Source organism: Megascapheus bottae, chromosome 15 (assembly GCF_031878675.1).
Source record: "Megascapheus bottae isolate mThoBot1 chromosome 15, mThoBot2.hap1, whole genome shotgun sequence".
Classification (NCBI taxonomy): Eukaryota; Metazoa; Chordata; class Mammalia; order Rodentia; family Geomyidae; genus Megascapheus; species Megascapheus bottae.
The window spans coordinates 46,871,508-46,888,332 of NC_143523.1; the positions used below are offsets into that span (position 1 = coordinate 46,871,508).

General features: G+C 39.3%; 1 protein-coding gene across 2 annotated transcripts in view; it reads left to right on the forward strand.

The window, feature by feature from the left end:
- Positions 1-16,825, forward strand: part of Samd8 (sterile alpha motif domain containing 8) — a 33,389-nt gene that overhangs the window by 14,014 nt on the left and 2,550 nt on the right. For both annotated transcript variants that reach the window (XM_090346620.1, XM_090346621.1), the window contains exons 2-4: positions 2,506-3,098; positions 8,777-8,872; positions 13,180-13,297. In XM_090346620.1, the coding sequence (XP_090202746.1) occupies positions 2,506-3,098; positions 8,777-8,872; positions 13,180-13,297 (807 nt within the window). The remainder of the gene's footprint in view (positions 1-2,505; positions 3,099-8,776; positions 8,873-13,179; positions 13,298-16,825) is intronic.

Sequence of the window (16,825 nt, forward strand, 5' to 3'; positions counted from 1 at the left end):
AAGAATGCACAACAGTATCTGCCTTTTACCTTTCGCTGCCTAAGAAAGCAACAATAGTTTTCATAGACTCTGGTTTCTCTTCAGATTATATAATAGTTTTCATAGCCCAGAATTCATGCTTATGAGCCTATGATAAATACCCAAATGAGATAATACCACTGGGAGAAGAGGAAAAAAAATACCATCCAGGACATTGTAAAGGACACTCACTTGTTCATCAGGATAGAAAGATAAACACTTGCTATTTTTTTTTTAAAGTAAACTCTTAACAAGTTTACTGTGAAGTGCAGTTTGAAGGTGCATATAGCTTGATGAATGTTCAAAAAAGAGCACATCCATTTTAATGGATAAATATCCAGATTAATGATAAATGTCAGAACATGGGAGGACTGGTAATACATGTGTGTAATCCTGCTATTCAGGAGGTTGAAGCTGGAGGATTGCAAGTTCCAGGTCAGACCTGGGCAAATGTCAAGACCCTGTTTCAAAAAAAAAAAAAAAAAAAAAAAGGAAGAGAGGTGGAAGAAAAGGGAGGGAGTATATTTTGTATTAGAACCAATCTTTTCCAACATTCGGTGTTTTATTTTTTCTTTAAATAGTTGTACAAAAGGGTTGTCACTTAACAGAGCAATTTATGAATACAAAATACCTTTTCTAAGCCAGTCCTGGGGCTTGAACTCAGGGCCTAAACGCTGTTCTTGGGCTTTCTCAAGGCTAGAGCTCTACCACTTGAGCTACAGCACTTCAGCTTTTTCTGTGTATGTGGTACTGAGTAATTGAACCCAGGGTTTTGTGCATGCATTGCAAGCACTCTACCACTAGGATTCCTGGCATGAATACAAAAAAAATTGATCATTGTCACCTTTGTCATCCTTTTCACTTATCCCTCTTCTTCCCATCCCTTCCCTCATTCTTAATTTTGTAAAATACATGTTGGATTCTTGGCTGTATTTTCCCCCTCTTCACTTTGTTCATAAAGCCCTTCCATTCCTTGTGTTTTAAAGTTTTCCCATTGTGTTTTTACACATTATAATCTCAGGAGGAACTATAGTCTCAGAAAACATGTACACTTTAAGTTGTTAAGACAGATACATTAGGGAAATAGTTGGGTTTTTTTTTCTCGCTTTTTTTGGTCTTCTGTGTGTCTGGTATGCCTTATAAACCTGAAATAGTCATATATAATAGAAAAAAGACATAAAAACTACTGTGATCAAAGTAGTAAAAAATTACAAATACTTTTTCTTTCTCCCTCTCTGCCTTTCTTTTGTTAGTTGTGGGGCTTGAACTCTGGGCCTGGGTGCTGTTCCTGAGCTCTTCGGCTCAAGGCTAGAGCTCTGCCACTTTGAGCCACAGTGCCACTTCCCTTTTCTGGTAGTTAATTAGAGATAAGGGTTTCACGGACTACCAAGACTTGAACTCAGGGTGTGGGTATTTTCCCTGAACCTCTTTGTGCTCAGGGCTAGAGCTCTATCACAGCACCCTTTCTGGCTTTTTCTGTGTATGTGGTACTGGGCACATGCATGTGAGGTAAACACTCTTATCACTGAGCCACCCTTCCAGCCCAAGAACTAAATTCTTTTTTCTGTTTTTGCTTTTTTTGTTGGTCTGATCCTTGGGGCTTGAACTCTGGGCCTGGGCGTTGAGCTCTTCAGCTCAAGACTATGCCTGGAGCCACAGCACCAGTTCCCTGTTTCCTAGTGGTTGATTGAAGATAAGAATCTGCAGACTTAAGTGCTCAGACTTAAGTGCTCAGATGGTTTTGAACTGAGATCCTCAGATCACAACCTCCTGAATAGCTAGGATTACAGGTTTGAGCCACTGTGCCCAGCTAATAAGACTCAAATTTATATCTAGGTATGTAATATATATTTACACATATATATAAATATAGTTTATATATATAAATATAGTTTATATATATATATATCTAGCAAGACATTTCCAGGAATTACAGTTACCTATTTTTTTCCTGTGTTTTTTCATACTCAGAGAGAGGTAATTTTTCATGAATGAAGGTTTCAGAGATTTGATTGTTTTAAATGTAACAAGACCTTTATAGATCTCATTTTATGAAAAGTATTGAAGTAGGATATTTTTTCACTGTTTTCAACAGTAGTGTTAATTACAGCTGACATGCTGTAGAAAAGCCTTTTATAAAGCTGTAAAATGTTAGATGATGGTGTTGACTATGTAGTTTAATGATGAGCCTTGCCTACATTAAATGTGAGTTTGTAGATTTAATCTCTAGCACCAGCACAACAAAAAGAGAGGAAGGAAAAAAAGTTAAGTCATTTGATTTTTCTTCTTAGTTGTATGTGTGAGGTCATTAAAATATGCATTTGTTGGAAAGTTATTATTTACTGAATAACCTTTCTTTGACTCTAAAAGTAGATAAGAAAATACTGGTAAATTGCTGATTCTGGTATGTTTATGTGTACTTGATCTTCAAAGAAGTAGTTTAGATAAATGAAAGTTTTGTTTTACTTTCTTGTTTTGCCTCAACAGGCAGTTGAGGAAGAAATGGCAGGTCCTAATCAACTCTGCATTCGCCGTTGGACTACTAAGCATGTAGCTGTGTGGCTAAAAGATGAAGGCTTTTTTGAATATGTGGACATTCTATGCAACAAGCACCGACTTGATGGAATCACATTGCTAACGCTAACTGAGTATGATCTTCGATCGCCTCCTCTGGAGATCAAAGTCCTAGGGGACATTAAAAGGTTAATGCTGTCAGTCAGAAAATTGCAGAAAATACATATTGATGTCTTAGAAGAGATGGGCTATAATAGTGACAGTCCCATGAATTCTATGGCCCCATTTATCACTGCTCTTCAAAATACAGACTGGCTCTGTAATGGAGAGCCTTCACAAGACTGTGACGGACCCATCAGTGACTTGAATTCTGATTCATACCAGTACATGAATGGCAAAAACAAGCACTGTATTCGAAGATTGGATCCAGAGTACTGGAAGACCATATTGAGTTGTATATATGTTTTTATAGTATTTGGGTTTACATCTTTCATTATGGTCATAGTCCATGAGCGAGTGCCTGACATGCAGACCTACCCACCACTCCCAGATATATTCTTAGACAGGTAAGTTTTACTTTTAGATGCTAAGTTTGTAGAAGGTTGCTGTGATGACAATAACTGGGTGCTGGTGGCTCATACCTCTAACCCTAGCTACTCAGGAGGCTGAGATTGAGGATCACAGTTCAAAGCCAGCTCAGGCAGGAAAGTCCAAGAGATTCTTAGCTCCTATAAATTACTCAGAAAACACCGGAAGTGGTGCTGTAGCGCAGGTGATAGAGGACTAGCCTTCAGCAAAAGAAGCTCAGGGACAGAGCCCAGGCTCAGAGTTTAAGCCCCCAGACTGGCAAGAAAGGAAAAAACAACAATGATAATATGTGTGACAATGTGTTATTTTTGTGATTGTAGTTAGCATACACTTTCCGTTTGCTTTATCTGATGATATAAAAAAGATAAGCTTTGCTGGGTGTCATGGCACATGCCTCTAATCCAAGCTACTCAGGAGAACAAGTTAGAAGGATTGCAAGTTTGAGACAATTCTGTGATTCTTCAAAAATAAAAAAGATGGGAGTGTAATTCAGTTGTAGAATCTCTATCAAGCATATGTGAGGCCCTGGTTTCAATCCTCAATACCATCAAAAAAAATATTTTTAGCCATTTAACTAGTTTAAAGTAAAGTACAATTCTAAATGAGTCAGAAAGCTGATTGCTTAGTTCAACTCTCTATAGGTTTAAATCTTTGGATACCTCAGATTTTAAAAGGGTTTCCTAGAAGGATTTTTGTAAAAAAAAATGGAACTTGGTTAATTTTGCTTGTTTAAATGATGGGTAAGATTCTGCTTCCTCTGAAATGTAGGCAGTCTCTTATATTACTGAGTTACCACTGATAGTAAAGCATTCTGCTTTATTAAATACCAAATGAAATAGAAATTGCATGCTGGTGATTCATGCCTCTAGGCTTTTTTTTTTTTTGAGGGGGGGCAGAGTTCAAGCTCCAGGACTGATAAAAAAGACAAACAAACAAAAAAAACCACTCCAATATTATATATATAGCCTATGTATTTACATTTAAATTAAAAAGCAATTGTATAAACTAAAAAATAGAACAGGGCCGGGAGTTTGGCCTAGTGGTAGAGAGCTTGCCTAGCATGCATAAAGACCTGGGTTTGATTCCTCGGTACCACATACATAGAAAAAGCCAGAAGTGGTGCTGTGGCCCAAGTGGTAGAGCTCTAGCCTTATGAAAGTCCACGGTCAGTGCTCATGCCCTGAGTTCAAGCCCCAGGACTGGCAGAAGAAGAGGAGGAGGAGGAAGAGGACAGTGAATATATACTCAGAAATACTTTAAACGTTTTTGTAACATTTGTAGTACCTTGTTCATTTTTATAATATATTTTATACTGCTGAAAGTGCCTTTCAGTATATATGTGGTACCGAGGAATCAAACACAGGGCTGCATGCATGTTAGGCAAGCACTGTACCACTAAGCTACATTCCCAGCCCCAAGGTTTTTTTATTTTTTTATTTTTTCGTCTGTCATGGGGCTTGAACTCTGGGCCTGGGTGCTGTCCCTCAGCTCTTCAGCTCAAGGCTACCACCCTACCCCTTGAGCCATAGCACCACTTCCCATTTTCCAGTGGTTAATTGGAGACAAGAGTCTCATCATGGACTTTAGTGTCTGGACTGGCTTTGAACCTTGATCCTCAGATTGTAACCTCCTGAGTAGCTAGTATTACAGTCATGAGTCATTGCCTGGCCAAAATTTAATTTTTTTTTTTTTTTGCGTGAGCTGATTTGATAAGATTAAGCTTCAGTTTTGAACATAATGTTTGAGATATCTTTTACAACAAATCAGATGTCAAAAGATAGACATATGAACTTGAATTTGGGGTAGAATCACCTAAGTTAGCAGAATAAATAAACCTAGGTCTTGGGAATAAGAACAGAAGGGAAAGACCAGAAAAGAAGAGAGAAGAAAATAATAAGTTCTTGGAAGTGGCTCTGTGGCTACAGGGGTAGGGCAGTTAGCCTTGAGCTGAAGAGCTCAGGGACAGCGTCGAGGACCAGAATCCAAGCCCACACAACTGATCAAAAAAAAAAAAAGTAATAATAATAATAATAATAATGTGTGATTGTAATGGGTTGAAGGAACTATGAAATGTGCTAGAATTTACCTGGAGAGTTTCCCCACACACACACATATCTGTTGGGTCATTATTTGCATTAGTCATAGATTTAGAAATAGTCTAACTGCTTATCTATAGGAAACTGCTGAATATACTGTGGCTTGTCTATACAGTGAAATACCATTCAACCATAAATTAGAATGCAGATAATTGCTATAAACTGGTTTGAAGTGATTTGTAAGACGTCACAAGTATTCTAAATAATCATTCTCCACTAAAAGCTAGACTAAGCTGGGAGCGTGGCCTAGTGGTGGAGTGCTTGCCTAACATGCACAAAGACCTAGGTTCGGTTCCACAATACCTCATACATAGAAAAATCCAGAAGTGATACTGTGGCTCAAGTGGTAGAGCTCTAGCCTCATGAAAGCCCAAGGACAGTGCTCAGACCCTGAGTTCAAGCCCTGGGACTGGCAGAAACAAGCAAAAATGCTAGACTAGGGATCCTTGGAGAAGTGGCTAATTTTGTCCAGATCAAGGAAAGTATGAAATAAGCCTGAGGAAGAACTTGTGCATAAAAGCAATGGAAAATGTCAAAAGAACGTAAGATCTGGTTTGAAAGAGCTTAATCAAATTAAGATCAGATTAAGACAGCATCAAAAAAATGATGGTAATGAATTATAATATCTTGGGTAAGAAAAATAATCCATGAATCCATCGTAATGAACATATAAAAAATTGTATAAATTGAAAGGCCCTGCAAGAGCAAGTAAATTTGGATGATATGACTTTTTTCAGCTTTTAGTCTGTAATTGATTTCGACATTAGGATATTCAGATCCATTAGGTAAATGACCACTGAGGAGCAACATAGTCATATGATGGTACTTACATATTACTTAATGTAGTGATAATAAAGTATTTATAATGCCAAGATATGGAATATTTCATTTTCTCCAGTTGACCAAATGTAACATCACAGTGCAACAGAATTGTACTATATGCATTGGATGTGATATTTATGTCATCTATGTGATAATCTTGCCTCCTTTCAAATTTGTTTAACCTAAATCTTTTTTTCTTGCTTACTTGCTGTTTGTGTGTGTGTGTGTGTGTGTGTGTGTGTGTGTGTCTCTCTCTCTCTCTCTCTCTCTCTCTCTCTCTCTCTTGGGGCTTGAACTCTGGGCCTGAGCGGTGTCCTTGAGCTCTTCAGTGCAAGGCTACCACCCTACCCCTGGAGACACCGTACCACTTCGAAGTTTCTAGTGGTTAATTGGAGCTAAGAGTCTCATGGACTATCAGGCCTGGGCTGGCTTTGAACCGAGATCCTCAGATCTCAGCCACCTGAATAGCTAAGATTATAGGCGTGAGCAACCAGGCCTGGTTTCTTTCGTGTTTTTTTTTTTTTTTTTTTTTCACTTGCCCCCACCCCTCGCTCTCGCTCTCACTCTCGCTCTTGCTCTCTTTGGTTGGTCGTGGGGCTTGAACACTGGGTTTGGGCACTCTCCCTGAGCTCTTCAGCTCAAGACTCCTGGGCAGGAGCCTCGGCGCCCAGCTTAGTTTTTAAATTTTTAAATGAGAATAGATGCTGATCTTATATGAATGGTTATATCTAGGTATAAGACAAGATGGAGATTGTTTAATAGAGCAATGAGGATATTGTTTTCAACTGTACAATTTAGGATGGGGAGTGAATTATGGAAGAATGCCTGGCTAGCAAGTACAAGGCTCTGCATTCAAGAAAAAAGTAAATAAATAAAAGGATACAATTTGACATGTATGGGTTAGGCCAATATGTTAGCTACACACTAGCAGAGGCAGAAGGATTATAAGTTTAAGACTAGTCCTGGCAAAGTTAGCAAGCTCTATCTATAGACCAAAAAGAGATGTGGCTCAAGTAATAGACTCTTGACTGGCATCCACAGTGAGGGGTGGGAGGTAGTGCACAATTCATTGATTTTTGGTACATTTCAAAGTTGTACAACCATCAACCAGTAATTCTAGAACATGTTCATCCTCAAAAGAAACTCATACCCATTAGAAATAATACTTTACCCAGTTCTAGTGGTAGTCACTCTGAGAACACTGAAACAGTAGGATAATAAATTCAGAGTCAATCTAGGCTACCTACCTAGCAAGACCCTGTCTAAAAAAAGAAAGAGGAGAGGTGAGGAGGGAGTGAGGAGGAAAAGAAATCATATCCTGAAAGCTACTAATTTACTTTGTTTCTATGAGTATGTTTACTCTAAACATCCCATAAAGGAAACCCATATAACCTTTGTTTTATGGTGCGTGTGCCAGTACTGGTGCTTGAACTCAAAGCCTAGGAACTGTCAGAGTTTTTATGCTCAAGGCTAGTACAACACTTTGAGCCACAGCTCCATTTCTGGCTTCTTTTTGGGTAGTTAACCAATGTTAAGAGTCTCGTAAACTTTTCTTCCTTGTATGGCTTTGAACTGTATAAACCTCAGCTGCCTCAGTTGCCTGGATTACAGGTAAAAGACACCAGTTCCCAGCTTATGTGGCCCTTTTGTGTTCCTGGCTTCTTTCACTTAGCATATTATATTTAACATTCATCCTTACTGTAACACGTATTATTTTAGTAGCAAATAGTGTATTTCTGCATTGGTTTATGGACACTGAAGTTGTTTCTACCTTTGAGCTATTAGTAACAACACTACTATAATTGCATTTAAATTTTTGTATAAACATGTTTTCTATTTACAGTATATTAGAAACTAAATTTTGCCTGCACTTTGATTCATTATAAAGCTTTTATGCTCTTTATTTTGTTGGTGTCACTGGTGGTTGAACTCAGGACCTAAAGCTTACCTGAACACTGTCCTTAGGCTTTTCAAGGCTAGAACTCTACCACTTGAACCTCAGCACCACTTCCGGCTTTTTTCTATATATGTGGTACAGAGGAATCGAACCCAGCTCTTTGTGCATGCTATGCAAGCACTCTATCACTAGGCCAAACTGCCAGCCCCCTTCCTTCCTTCCCTCCCTCCCTCCCTCCTCCCTCCTTCCCTCCCTCCCTCCCTTCCGTCCTTCCTTCCTTCCTTCTTTCCTTTTTCCCTTCCCTTCCCTTCCTTCTTTTTGTTTGTTTGTTTGTTTAAACCTATATTTGTAGGTAAACAATGTTTGGGACAATAATCTCCTCTAATTAGCCAGAATTCTGCCCACTCACTCTGCCTTGCATTCTATAGTTTGACAAAGCTCAGTCCATGCACTTTTAGAACATTTAATTACATAGTAGTTGTAATTATCTTTTTTAGTACTTTATTGTCAAATATAAACAATCCCAGAATAACTAGACATTTGTGGAAAATAGATCAATACAAAAGAAATTGGGAAAGAAAAAGGGAATTAATGGGGGCTATGAATGTGCCTATCATGCGCAAAGCCCTGGGTTTGATTCCTCAGCAGCACATAAGCAGAAAAAGCTGGAGGTGGTGTGGTGGATCCAAATGGTAGAGTAGTAGCCTTGAGCACAAAGAAGCTGAGCCACAGTGCTCAGGCCCTCAGTTCAAGCCCCAGGACTGGTAAGAAAAAAAAAAAAAAGAAAAGTGAAAAAGATGACATCTGTTCAATTCAAAAATTTTTTTTTTTCCTGTTTCAGCGTTCCTAGAATTCCATGGGCCTTTGCCATGACCGAAGTATGCGGTGTGATTCTGTGCTATATTTGGCTTCTGGTCCTCCTCCTTCACAAGCACAGGTACTTTGCTTATCTGCTAAAGACTGAAAGTGTTTTGACTCTCTTGTCTCAAGTTGTCATACTTCACCTCTCCCTTTGCATTTTTCTTCTTCATCTCCTTCTCTAGTCAGTGTGACATTACAGGTTTTTTGGGGGTTTTTTTGTCGGTTTTTGTGGGTCGTGGGACTTGAAATCTGGGCCTGAGCATTCATTGTCCCTGAACTCTTCAGCTCAAGACTATTGCCCTACTCCTTGATCCACATCGCCACTTCTGGTTTTCTAGTGGTTAATTGGACATAAGAATCTCAGGACATTTTTGCCCTGCCTGGCTGTCTTTGAACTGTGATCCTCAGGTGTGAGCCACCATACCTGGCTGATATTACAGTTGTTTGTTTTTTGGTGGGTCATGGGGCTTGAAGAGGCGTGAGCACTGTCCTTGTGCTCTTCAGCTCAAGGCTACCGCCCTACCCTTGAGCCCAGCTGTACTTCCCATTTTTTCTAGAGGTTAATTGGAGATAAGAGTCTCAGGTCCTTTTGTGTCCAGGCTGGCATTGAACCTTGATCCTCAGATCTCAGCCTCCTGAGTAACTAGGATTATAGGCGTGAGCCACCACTCCTAGCTTGATGTTACAGTTTTTGACAAAGGAAAATGGTGTCAGCCCCAAATACCTTTAATAATCTAAATGTATATTCCAGGGAAAAGTGAGAGTTGGAGTGGTCATCTGTTGTCCTAGTCTTCTAAGTTTTCTCTTTCTTCTTCGTTCTTTTGGAGATCTCCCCCCCCACTCCCTCCCCTCCCTCTCTCTCTCTCTCCCTTCCCTCCCTCTCTTCCCCTTTCCCTCCCTCTCCTCCCCTCTCCCCCTTCCTCCTTCCTCCCCCTCTCTCCCGTCCTCTCTCCTACCCCCCCCCCAACTAAAATGTCAATTTCTGTAGGATAGAAACTCCTCCAAGGACATTGTTTAGTCACATATTTCATTGGAAGAAATTGTTTTCTGCTTGGAGAATTCCCATTTTAAAAAGATTGATTTTGCGGGGCCGGGAGTTTGGCCTAGTGGTTAAAGTGCTTGCCTAGCATGCATGAAGACCCGGGTTCGATTCCTCGGTACCACATACATAGCAAAAAAGCCGGAAGTGGTGCTGAGGCTCAAGTGGTAGAGCTCTAGCCTTGAGAAAGTCCAAGGACAGTGCTCAGGCCCTGAGCTCAAGCCCAGGACTGGCAAAAAAAAAAAAAAGAAAGATTGATTTTGCATAGATATGCATATCTGAAGTGTCATTTGTTTCAGATGATATAGGAAGTTGCTAAATGGGGAGAATGCATCTTGGTACTTTCTCAAAGAATATAAAAGGAAGTTTTCTTTAAATTTAATTTAATAAACAAGGGATATATAAGGGGAGGGAGGTTCTTTTCCCTTATTCTTTTAAACAATTCCTTTAATGGAAATTATTTAATTAGAAACCAGGCATAATGATCAGTTTTTAAAGAATTGTAAAGTTTGTGGTTCTGTGTTATCCAGTGTCTTCGGGACTTTGGAAAAGAATAGGGCCCTTTTAGTTTTGGGCTCTTTTTTCTCACCAGGAGATACTGAGGTAACTGTGTGATAGACTGTTATATTCTAAGCCACAGCTATTGCAGTGCTTTGAAGGTGAACAGAAAGGTTGATGAGAGCTATTTTTGTCATACTTTGAGGCCATACTGACCCTTTTTCTATCCCATTCTGCCCTCTTTTAAATTCTGGAAGACTTAAAATTAGAGGTGGTTAGAAAATACATGAGTCACTGCTGTTTTCTGTTACCTCACAAGATTGAGTGCATTTAATCTACCCACTCTTTTTTTTTTTTTGTGGGTAATGGGGCTTGAATTTTGGGCCTGGGCACTGTCCCTGAGCTCTTCAGCTCTCAGCTACTATCCTACCCTTGAGCCATAGCCCCACATCCGTTTTCTAGCGATTAATTGGAAATTAGTTTCTCACTGACTTTATTGCCTAGGCTGACTTTGAACTGAGAGCCTTAGACCTCAGCCTCCTGAGTAGCTAGGATTACAGGCATGAGCCACTGTGTCCAGCTTAAACTACCCATTTTTTATGGCAAACAGTTTATATTTTAGGAAATCTTAGTAGGTTCAGCAAAGTATTATAGTGTCTGGGTAGTTACAAGTACAGTATTTACTCAGTTAAGTGTTTTGTTTTTTGTTTTTTTTTTAATGCTGGGCACATTGGCTCATACCTCTAATCCTAGCTCCTCTGGAGGCTGGATCTGAGATCATAGCCAGCCCAGGCACTAAAGTCCCTGAGACTCTTATCTCCAATTAAGTACTAGAAAACTGGAAGTGGTGCTGTGGCTCAAGGGGTAGGTCAGTAGCCTTGAGCTAAAGAGTTCAAGGACAATATCCAAGCATTGAGTTTAAGTCCCAGGACCAACAAACATAAAAAAGAAAGAATTATTTACTTATGATCTTAATATCATTAGAATCATATCTAGGTTGTTAAAGCAGATTCCTGGGCTCCATTCTAGATGTGCACATAAAATTAGAAATGTCTGTAGTCAGTGGGTTTTTTTGGCCAGTCCTGGGCTTGAGCTCAGGGCCTGAGCACTGGGATTTCTTAAGGCTAGAGCTCTACCACTTGAGCCTCAGCACTACTTCTGGCTTTTTTCTATGTGTGTGGTACAGAGGAATCCAACCCAGGTCTTTGTGTGTGCTAGGCAAGCACTCTACCACTAGGTCAAACTCCCAGCTCAAGTGTTTTTATTTTTAAATCAGGGGTTCTTTTTCCTTTTTTTTTTTTTTTTTTTAAATGCCAGTCCCCAGGCTTGACCTCAGGGTCTGAGTACCATACTTGGGCTTTTTCAAGGCTAGCTCTCTACCACTTGACCCACAGCACCACTTCTGGCTTTTTATATGTACATGGTACTGAGGAATAGAACCTGGGTCTTCATGCATGTTAGGAAAGCACTCTACCAGTAGGCCAAACTCCTGGCCCTAAGATAGGGTTTCTTTTGGGTGGCTGGTCTTGAACTTTCTCTCTTTTGCCTCAGTTTCCCCAGAGTTAAGATTACAGACATGTTACCACACCCAGCTCAATATTTTTTTCTTGACTAAGAGAGGGTCATTTTTAAACATGTAAGAAAGTAAAAGATTCTGTCCCCACATCTCAGTTTGTTTGAACTTAGGTCATTTGAAGAAAGAACATATTGTAACCAGAGTCAAGTGGTGTAGCCCATCAACCTTATCTTCAGATCTTACAAAAACCGATCTCAGATTCTGGTGTAGCTTTATGAACAAGTGAATATGAGAGTAGAGGACTGCATTATTGATTTTGATGAGCAAATGAGCCTATGTTAGATGATGCAGACAAAAGATATGAGGATCCCAGTTCAAAGCCAGCTTGGGCTAGAAAGTCTGTGAGACTCTTATGGTAATAAACTACCAAAAATGCCAGAAGTAGAGCTATAGCATAAGTGGTAGAGGGCTAACCTTGAGCAGAAAGGCTCAGGGACATGGCTTAGGTGCACAAATACAGAAAAGACTCCTGTACATAAAGTGTTCTTTCCTGTTAATATGAAAACATTTGTTTGTATCTTTTTGATGAGCCTTGTTATTGAAACACTATTGTTCATACAGTTTTAATAATGGTGACCTTATTATCAGGTGACAATAAATGCAATGGGATTGGAATTGTTTTTATGAAAAAAATAAAGTGGACAGGGAGCAAGAGAGAGAGCCACAATGTTTATGAATATCCAGTTACAATTAGCCAAAAATTTTGTTTCAGATATGCTTACTATAAATCGTGGTGCTTTTTTTAAAAAAGGCTTATTGTTTTATAACTTACATTTAAGTTAGGAAAACTTAAGAGTATTAGGTAGGCAGTAAATTTGAGCAGTTAGTCATAAAGACTTAACACTAAACTTACTAGAGAACTTGTATCTTCTTACGTCACTCTTACATTCACTTAGCCATATTTTACATCAGAATGATATTCTTAGGATCTAATTTATATTTATTCAACATATTAAACACTACCCACATGCAGCTATTGCATTTAATTAAAATGAAATAAGATTTGACCTACACACAAAAAGAAGAGCCAGTGTGGGTTTTTGAATGGATAGTATAGTTAGAACATTTCCATTACAGAAGAGTTTTGTGGGATAATGATGCCTTGATTGTCTCTAAAACGTTCTTCAAAGAAACTAGTCATTTTTCTTCTTTCTTTCTCTTTAGGCAAACATTTGATGCTTAGGGTTGGTTGGTTGTTTTTTGTTTTTTTTTTTTTCCTTTTTGGTGTGGTATCTTCTGATCTTTCCCTCTTTGGTCACTTTGTTCACAGGTCAATTCTTCTTCGAAGGCTCTGTAGTCTGATGGGCACTGTATTCTTGCTTCGCTGCTTTACCATGTTTGTGACCTCCCTCTCCGTGCCAGGACAGCACCTGCAGTGTACTGGAAAGGTAGCCTGCTACCTACTTTTTGAGTTGATGGCACAATATATGTAATAGTACTAAGCTTTTGCTCTTACTATTAAAATATGCTTTCTGGTATTGGCAGTATCTGTAGTAAAGCTCTGGAAATAATTTGGTAACAGTCTTGAGCTGGACACTTATTCCCCCTGTTATTTATTTATTTTTTTAATATTTTTTGGTGGGTCATGGGGCTTGAACTCAGCCTGGGTGCTGTCCCTGAGCTCTTTACCTCAAGGCTACCACTCTAACCTGGAGCTAAGCTCCACTTCCTGTTTTCTAGAGGTTAATTGGAGATAAGAGTCTCAGGTCCATTTGTGCCCAGACTGTTTTTGCACCTTGATCCTCAAATCTCAGCCTCCGGAGTAGCTAGCTTTCCCCCTGTTATTTCTGTCTATGGTCATTCATTTCATGCTTCAGCGCTGTAGAAAAATGGTTTGAGTTACCTCTTTTTCATACATTTCCTTTTCTGACTATCCTCAGTATCTTTAAATCTGCACATGACTTACTCTGGTCCTGTCATTGTCTTCATCACCACCCCCCCCCTTTTTTTTTTTGCCAGTCCTAGTGCTTGAACTCAAAGCCTGGGTACTGTCCCTGAGCCTTTTTGTGCTCAGGGCTAGTGCCTTACCACTTGAGCCACTTCCAGCCAGTAGTTTGTTGGAGATAAAAAGCTCAAGGGGACTTTTTTTTGTGGGTCATGGGGCTTGAACTTGGCTTGGGAGCTGTCCCTGAGCTCTTCAGCTCTAGTGTACCACCCCCCCTTTTTTTAATGTTGTAGTTTGAATATATTCCACTTAAACTCCTTGTGGAATATATAGAATAATATTTTATTTTTGTACTTTGCAGCTTGTTATAGGCAGTAGATAAATCTCTCTGCTTAAACAGAAGATGAGAAATTATGCTACTAGGAACACAAAAAGGGGGTTATGAATTGTCTCTCTTTTTTTTTTTTCTTTTTTGCCAGTTCTGGGGCTTGAACTCAGGGCCTGGGCACTGTTGGACACTTTTTACTCAAGGTTAGTGCTCTGCCACAGCACCACTACTGGCTTTTTCTGTGTATTTGGTACCGAGGAATCAAACCCAGTACTTCATGAATGCTAGGCGAGCACTCTCCCACTAGGCTACACTCCTGGCCAAAAATACTTTAATTTTTTAAAAAGGTATCTTATACTTCTTTATGTGTACAAATATATGTGTGTGGGGTAGCCAAAAAAAAAGCCATCATAGTGGTACTCATTTTCCTGATATTATTTTGTTTCATATCCATATATGTTTTTAGGCTTCTGTCATATATATCTGGCCTTTTTCTAAAACTGGTTCCTTTGAAACCACAAAAGAGAAGAAATTTAAATTCTGTTTTTGAAATTAGATTAGGAAAAAAATAAACTTAGAACCTAGTTATTTTAATATTTTGTATAAAACATGAGTATGTTGTATTTAAGGACTGCTCAGAGGAACATTTAATATTTTACTATGAAAGCAATAAAACCTTACCTTAACCCTATTCTTCAGTTATGTCTATTTTTCCCTCAAAGAAGACATGCAAACACTGTAATCTATGTCACTGCAACTGTAGATAACCTTTGGCAAAGACAGATTATAGGTGATACTACTATCAAGTTTATGAACACGGATATTTTCCACTCTCTTGTTGGCACTGTTTATTATCAATGTTGTCACTGCTGTCTAACAAATGAAAGATGATGTCTGATAATTTTATGATCTTTTAAAAAATATTTGAATGTAAACTGTTTTCAAATTGTTCCTTGTATGTAAAGTAAGCCTAGAACACGAACTAAACTGACAGACTAAAAGAAGAAAAAGCATACGAATTTACTAAGGTGCAGAAACTTCTCAGCTGTCATATGTGACTTGCCAGTGGCTTTGTTTTGTTTTGTTTTTCCTCCAGTTGTGGGACTTGAACTTTTGTTTTTGTTTTGAGACAAAGTCTTGCTGTATAGTCCAGGCTGGCCTTGAGCTCTCTGTGTAGCCTAGGCTAGCCTTGACTTTCCATTTTCTTCCCTCACAACTGAGTTAGTGCTGAGTTTGTAGTTATGTGCTACCATGATCAGCTGAAGGTGGTCATGTAAACAGAGTTTTTCTCAGGATGCCACCTGTGGTCCCTTCTGTTTAGGACAGTTATCAGATCCCAATCTCTTCTTTCTAGGAGAGCCTTTCCTAGGCTCACCTTGGAGAAAATCTCAACTGAGTATATATGTGTTGCTTACATTACTGACAGATTAAATTTCTTTTCCCAACGAACAGATTCTCCCCCCACGCACACACAATTTCTCTGAATAACCAGCTCCAAAGATCCAAAAAAAAGTATATTTGGAGCTAAATGTTTTACTTTCCTACAAAGCAAGAAAATTTTCTGCAGCTGAGGGATGTAATTTTAGAGCAGCCATTCGAAGAAAAGGATTGGTGTATGTATGTGTAGGACTGAAACATTTGCTACAAAAGTAAATCATGGGCTGAGAATGTGGCTTTAGTGGTAAAGTGCTTTCCTAGCATGCATGGAGCCCTGAGTTCGATTCCTCCATACCACATAAACAGAAAAGGCCAGACATGGTGCTGTAGGCTCAAGTGGTCGAGTACAGAGAGACTTAGGGATAGATAGAGCCCAGTCCCTGGGTTAAAGCCTTAGGACTGGCAAAGAAAAAAAAAAGTAAATTAGATGCCATTCTTCTACAGTGTGAACAGTACTTTTCTTGTCTCTAATAACTTTTCCAATATCCATTATATATGGATATTTCTATTTAAACCTGCCCTAAATACTGTTAATTGCTTTTATTATATTATAACTTACTTATTGACCTGTGTTATTTGCAGTAATCATTAAAAATAGAAAATTAAGGAGATAGCAGCCAGCAATGAAATTCTTTATACTGAACTTTATAAGGTAATTTTTTTCTTTTCTTTTTTGTCAGTCATGGGGCTTGAACTCAGGGCCTGGGCACTGTCCTGGGACACTTTGTTCAAGGCTAGCACTCTGTCACTTGAGCCACAGCGCCACTTCTGGCTTTTTTTTTTTTTTTTTTTTTTTGAGTATGTGGTATCAACGAATTGAACCCAGGGCTTCATGCATGCTAGGCAAGTACTCTACCATTAGGCTATGCTCCTGGCCCCAGAGATATTTCTCTCTCTCTCTCTCTCTCTCTCTCTCTCTCTCTCTCTCTCTCTCTCTCTCTCTCTCTCTCTCTCTCTCTCTCTCCCTCTCTCTCTCCCTCCCTCCTCCCTCCCTCCCTCCCTCTCTCTCTCTCTCTCTCTCTCCCTCTCTCCCTCTCCCTCTCTCCCTCTCCCTCTCCCTCTCCCACACAGTGGAAAGTAGAAAGTGGAAGTAGAATGGTTGTTGTCTGAAGCAGAAGCAGGTCCAACAAAATCATGAGACTCTATCTGAAAAACAAACTAAAGCAAATAAGGGTTCTGTGTGTACCTCAAGTAGTAGAACACTTGCCTAGTAAGTATTAGCCCCTGAGTTGAAACCTTAGTACTGCAAAACAAAGACAAATAGCT